We start from the raw sequence: 7,007 nt of genomic DNA, 5'->3' as shown, positions 1-7,007 counted from the left end.
TGTGTCTAGAGGATCCATTTGGGAGGGGTTGCATGCCGAGTTTCAAACCTCGATGTGTCTAGAGGGATCCATTGGGAAGGGGTTGGATGGCAAGATTTGCAACTCAATTTCATAGGAATCCTTTTGGGAGGGGCTAGCTAGCATTTTTTAGAATTCATTGCATCCAGAGGGATCTATTGGGGAGGGGATGGATGGGTTTTTAGGATCAGTGTATCTGAGGGATCCATTAGGGAGGGTAGGGGGAGGATATAGAATTTGTAGGAAGTTCAATATGGACGAGTACAAGGGAGTAAGGTTGAGAATGACAAGGGACTGTGCAATGAAGTAAGATGGGTACATGCATGAAGGGAGTAAGATGGCTACATGTGCAAGGGTGCAATCAACTTAACAATGTAATGATGATGCTAATTGCAACTATGATTTCCACACATGAATCAAGTAATAACCATTGGACTTGCATGAAGATTGAGGCCCTACCAAGCCTACATGTGATTAAGTAGAGTGAGAAGTTAATTACTAGTCATCAAAACTTAATTTGATAGTACATCTATGGGCATGAAACCACCTAGTTGGCATGCATGATAAATTTTGCCCAATTTTGGTTTGGCAACCCAACAATTAATATAATGCCACTCCCTGAATTATTGGATTCTTAAATTCGGATTGTTTGAATGAAACTCATGATTTTTTGGATGCATGCATAAAAGAGAAATTGAAGTTTGATACCATATGATTTCACCCACCATGGTGGTTTACATGGAATTGTTTGTGACCACTACAATGGTTTACATGGAATTGCTTGACAGCACAATGGTTTGGTAGGTGAATGATGCCACCAAAACAAATGTGACTTGTCAATATGGAACTTTCCCTCTCAAGGGCTATTGAATTTGATTAATTGAATGCCACTCTTGATTATTTGGACATACCAGTTGGATCAAATGGCATGTGTTCATCTAGGAATCATCCAGGTGGTAATACTATGATGCATGCATACAAGAGAAAGAATGCAACGATGATGTTTCAGTATTGAAAATGGGATCCATCAATAAATTAAGAAGGCATCTCTTGTGGAAGAAATTGAGTAATATATGAGTAGACCACTTTCAATATAAGAAATTAAGTACGAAAAGCAAATATAAGGGAAACGCATAATTGCACTTGAAGATATATATTTATTTATTTTATTGAAGATAATTACACTTGAAGAAAATTGAAGCGTCAAGGATCACCAATTCCCATATGTACAAACAGTGTACAAAACTCTGCCGAAGCGCGTAACATAATTAACTGCTTGACTTATAGAGCTGAGAAGTTTGTGGCATGCGGTTGCTCCACTGGTCTTTTCTGCGGCTCACCTTAGCTCAGTTGGCTGGTTGACGGATCGTTTCTGTAGTCTGCAAGTTGAAAGGGTTTGTTCAACTACCTGAACGGCTATCTACAAGTACGAGCTTGATGATCTCGTCGAAAAATCTGGGCAGTTTGAGAGCTTGAAGGCGAAAACTCTGCGTGCTTTTCTGCACGTAGGTTTATCAGGCCCTGCTCATCATGAGCTTGAAATCATCAAAATCCACATGGCCAACGTTCTTGCGATCCACACTACTAATCATTCGCCTGCAGTCCTCCAAGGTGGATTGGTGGTCTCCCAAATTCATGAGAACCGAGTGCAGTTCTTCTGCTGTGATACATCCATTGTTATCCAAATCAAACATATGGAAAGCAGCTACCAGCTCATCAACGCTTGCCATCTCGCCAGTCTGCTGAAGGTTCCTTGTGTTGAGCTCGATGAACTCCTGAAGATCGATGAACCCATCCCCATCGGAGTCTACCTCGCGCAACATCAACGCAGCCTCTTCCTGCGTGGTATTGTCGCCCAGGGATCTCAGGACGGCCGCAAGTTCATCAGCTGATATCTTCCCATCACGGTTGGCGTCGAACTGCGAGAAGATGAGTTCGGTTTCGCGCAGGATCTTGGGGGGGATATGCGGGAGGGCGGGGCCGGAGCGGCGAAGGGGGGAGGAAGGAGAGGGGGATTCAGTGATGTGAGAGGGAGAGGGGAGGTGCTTGGAGGGGGAGGAGGGAGAGGAAGGGGAGGGGGAGCGAGAGGGGAAGAATTTGGGGAGCTTCATGATGATGGGCAGGAAGGACGAGACTGATGAAGGTAGGATTTGGAGGAGGTGAAAGAGCGGAGAGGTGATATATAAGGATGTCGAGAAGAAGTGAAGACGACGGAAGAACGAAGATGAAGATGATACCGATGACTCGCGGCCCTTCGCCGAAGTTTCGTCTCTGCTTCCACGAAGCTTCGCCACCCCAAAAGTAGTACACTCTCTGTCTCCACGTCACCATCGTCACTCTCCAAACCGTCCTTTCTCCTTCACCGTACATGTAACCCACCTTCCACCCAGCTGCACCTCTCCACGTCACCATCCCTCTACAAATACATCCACTTCGCCACATGCACACCTCCACATCACCACATACATCCACCTCGACATCCCCTCTACACATACATCCATGGCAAACTGCCCATGTTGAACGGGGTTGCTCAAGGGAATGGACTTGAAGGAGAGTATCTAGAGAGGATCCAAAAGTAGAAAATGTGATTTTTAGTGGGCCACTACCTTGACAATAAGCCCTTTGCATATACTTAAGAAAGTATTAAAATGTCAAGGAGGATGCCCTCCAAAAAAATTGCATGTTAAGAGGTAACAGCATTGGGAATACAATATAGTGTTTTCAACACCACGATATAGTTTTCAACATACTTAAGAAAGCATGAAAAAGTCAAAGAAGAAGCCCTCCAAAAAAATCGCATGAGGTAACAACATTGGAAATACAATATAGTGTTTTCCACATAATCAAACAGCACCACGAGGCATTCATGTGCAAACAACCAACGGCCAATAGGTTGCAAAGGTCATCGGAGACATAATTGTCAATTTGGTAGGCCCTTTGTAAAGACCAAGAATATAGAGAGCTCTAATTACCATCTCTCTCTCTCTCTCTCTCTCTCTCTCTCTCTCTCTCTCTCACACACACACACACACACACACACACACACACACACACAATGCACACACACACACACACAATCATGCACATGCATATGCACATGCACATGCACACAAATGATCCACGATACCTTTCAGTTGTCTTATCTAGTTCTATTATACCTTTCCTTGATAAAAGAAATACCACAAGCAAACCATTTAAACGCCCCACCCACTTCCCTTATCCCTTGATTTCATCGATGATTGCTTATATGTCTTCCAATCGATCCCCACTCTTGTGGCTCTTATTGTTCTCCCTTTTGCTCAGTTAAGACATTTTCTTTCTTTGTTTTCATCTCCTTGCCTACTTTTCCCATATTTCCACCCCACCTGCCCATCCCCCTCAATTGTCTACTTTGTCATTTTTCTACCTTATCTTTTTGAACATCTTGCTCTCTAGAATCCTCCTTTATGACATTTCTTCTTCCTACCTAAGCCTCAATTCCCTACCTTCCTCATCTCATCATGTCCTCCTTTGGATCCTTTGCACCCATGTTGACCTTTTGGTTCTTTATTTCCTTATAACTTTTTCTTTATATTAGTAATAATCAAGTAGCTATTATGTCATATCCTTTATGGCCTACCATTCTTGAATTTCTTCCCAACCTTTTAAACATATTTCTCCCCCTACCTTATCTGCATATAAATACATTTAGTTCTTGTGAGACTAGTGCAAGTCTCAATTCTAATTCATGATTTTGAAATCATAAAAGGTAAGTAGTTTTGTATTTGTTTTTTCATTTGCATCCTTCCATAACAAAGAGATGCATGCTCCAATTGCTGGCCATTGCAAGAGCTAAACAAAAAATTTCTTATTTTTCCTCCTATTCTATGAAGTTGATTATGCTACTATGAATACAGTATCTGGATTTTTCCAAACACATGCAAGAGCTCAAAATGGTGTATTAAAATATTCATGGAGAAGTTTGATTAATTAATTAAAGTTAAAGGAATAAGATTGATCTTGGCCACATGCATGTATCACATACAAGTACCATGATAGAAATTTTATCTCACACCAACTTCATCCATACATATTATTAATCAATTAATAAACTGTAGATTAAAAAAGCATGGAGACATAATATAGCGATTGTACAATTTCAAATTACTTATCAAAATTCATATTATAGCTCCAATTCAATAGGCAAATAAACTTAAAAACATGTTTACCATTACATATATTGAAGGCAATTCCAACATTTGATAGGAAAATCATTATTTAGTAATCACACTTGTACATATCAAACTTAAAAACATGTTGACCATTATATATATTGAAGGCAATTCCAACATTTGATAGGAGAATAATCAATATGCATATAAGATTAGAAGCATGTTGAACATTACATAAACTTGAAGGCAATTCCAATACCTATTTAGGTTCTTCCTAGAGAACTAAAAATAAAAAGAATCAGGGAAACCGATGAGGAATGGATCAAGGGAAACTAGTAAACAGTCTTGAAGAGGGCAATAGAAAGGAGTCACCCAGTGCATACCTTTCATCCAAAAGTGCTCTATATGAGATTGGAAAAGTTTAAAGTAGTGCTAGCAATGCTATTGCACCTAAAGCTTTTGCTATTGGAATTTGACCACAAAGTGTGCCTGCTATTGATGTAAGGAAAATAAAAAGTAAAAGAAATTAGTATAAATACTTTAAATAGAACAAGCAAGCAGAAGGAGAAGATCCGTGACGTCAAATGAAGGGAGAAAGATACAAAGGAGCTCCTTTGAATAAGAAGGTTCCTTGGATTGCTTTCATGCTCTGTGTAAGTGTGAAGCCTTGAATTCCTTTTTCAAATGTGTTCGTAATAATCTTTCATGTTGTGTCACAACGTATCAATCCTTCACTTCCTTTTTCAAGCGTTTTGTAAGAATCCTATAGTTTACAATGACTCACCTAGTCCCATCCATAGAATGCCTGGCCAGCTTGCATCAAAAATATCATTGAACCTAAGTATAGATAATGAAGGAATTTAACAGGTTTTGTTCAAAGGTTCTTGGGCTGATTTGGCAAGTGTATTACCATCTTTTTTGGAGCCTTATTTGTTGATATTAGAGGCCTCCTCTATGTGCTCATCAGAATAAGCATAGTCCACCAGTCGTGTGACTGGTTTTTGCACCATCTCCATGGATCCATAATCAATTGGCTGAGTTTCCTCATTAATTTTGGCAACTGCTAATTATTAGCAATGCTCTCCTTAGACTTTAAAAAAAACGTATCCCTCCAATTATTTTAGGCTATGTTTACTCCTTTCTATTATGAGTGATCTCTCTCTCTCTCTCTCTCTCTCTCTCTCTCTCTTCCCAAATCAATTGGCCCCTAAGGGGTAATTTTATTGGGGGGAAAATTTTAGTTGAGGGGTTTTTTAAATACCACTTGAATGCACGTGATACCTAGGGTTTCTTAGTAGTGCACCCCTAAGGTTTCTCTTCTATGAGCATGGAGTCCATATACTTATTTATCTTAATGTTAAAAATATGCTCTAATTAAAATATTGGGATGAACTACAATGATTGATATGAAATTCATTAATTTATTGTAGAAAATAAAGCATATTTTTGTAATTCTAAGTAAAGGATGTATTATAGTCATGCATTAAAATCCCACCTTTAAACTAGCAATATGTACATTAAAAAATAATAATCAAAAGTATACTTAGTTTGCAAAAGTTATGAAATTAGTTCTCTTTCTTTAATATCACCAAAAGATTGTAAAATTGATTAAATTCTAGGAGTAGCAAAAATTCTACTTAACTTGTTGCAAACGACAACTCATGACTCGTTGTACTTTTTCAGGACTCGTTGTTCTATGGTCTTCAATAGAATGCAAGAAAAGGAGAGATAGTCTAAGTGCTTAAGTTATTGAGTCATAACGTTCTACCACAAGAATAGGAGAGTCTCTCCAAATAAGAAGGACATCAGCAAAAAGTATACTGACTCTATTGTCCTCAATCCCCTTTCTCTGCGCAATCTTGCAATATGGAATTATAAGGAATTCAACACGATCTGTTATTTGATTTTCAATACAATTGTTTGTAATAAGCTCAAGTTGGATCGATATCCATAATAACCACCTCACCTCTACTCCATGGGTTTTCTTACAAGGATTCCAATATTTGCATTTTCAAATCAATATCAAATTTGTCATGTATGCATTGAAACTCATCGCATTCCATTTTCTTGTGTTCTAGCACATCATTAAATTCTAGTTCTTTTATGGAGTTTTTGGTAGAATAGGGTTCCATGGATCTTGCATCACTAGTTGACGATCTATATTAAAGATATGATGCGATGTGATTCATTGTTAGACAATATGATTTTCTCTAATGTCCTCTTGAAAATTGGGAGGCTTCTTCATTTCTTCCAAGTAAGGAAATAGGTGGTCTCCCTCATAGCTCCCATAAACTTTCTTTGGATATATGTAAATTCCTGCACTAACATAAAGGTTTGAAGTTATCAAAGGCATTGCCATTATCACTATTCTATGATGTCAATAACAATTCTCTTGACTTCAAACCATGAACAAAGGTAGCTTTTGTTGTGCTCCTTCCTCAATTAATTTAGAAGTGCATAAACAATGGGTGTATGTCATGGATGCAAATACTCCATCCCTAATAAAGAGAGAGTTTCCTTTAAAATATTTGAGCATCACAAACACGGTCTCATCATATTTTCTAGCTTTCATAATAGGGCTACTATGAGCCTTCCACATCCATAATAGGGCTTCTAGGAGCCTTCCACATCTTTGTGAAAGTACAACAATCAAATATAAAATAAGAAATAACTCATCATGGAAATGCTTCATTGGTTGTTGAACCTAAAAAGTACATAACCCAAATGTATTAGTATGCATTCTATTCCTACCTTAATCCAAGACAATTTGTTTGACCTTCATGAAAATCTTTGGTTGATTTGAATGTTCTTAAAAACAAGTGATGCCTATGTGCACAC

At 38.5% G+C, this 7,007-nt stretch overlaps 1 protein-coding gene across 1 annotated transcript; it reads right to left on the bottom strand.

The window, feature by feature from the left end:
* Window positions 1-1,303: 1,303 nt before the first annotated feature.
* LOC147880685 (putative calcium-binding protein CML23) lies at window positions 1,304-2,224 on the bottom strand. The gene has a single exon (XM_087371037.1). The coding sequence runs from the start codon at window positions 2,127-2,129 to the stop codon at window positions 1,533-1,535; it is 597 nt and encodes a 198-aa protein (XP_087227163.1). The 5' UTR covers window positions 2,130-2,224; the 3' UTR covers window positions 1,304-1,532.
* Window positions 2,225-7,007: the final 4,783 nt, after the last annotated feature.

Source organism: Dipteris shenzhenensis, chromosome 32, assembly GCF_047967505.1.
Source record: "Dipteris shenzhenensis isolate YYH24624 ecotype China chromosome 32, Dip_SZ_1.0, whole genome shotgun sequence".
Taxonomy (NCBI): domain Eukaryota; kingdom Viridiplantae; phylum Streptophyta; class Polypodiopsida; order Gleicheniales; family Dipteridaceae; genus Dipteris; species Dipteris shenzhenensis.
Note: the sequence above shows the minus strand (reverse complement) of the source record. Positions and strands in the feature narration are given on the sequence as shown.

Coding starts and splice junctions, on each gene's coding strand:
- LOC147880685 (XM_087371037.1), bottom strand. CDS start 2,129: ATGAAGCTCCCCAAATTCTTCCCCTCTCGCTCCCCCTCCCCTTCCTCT.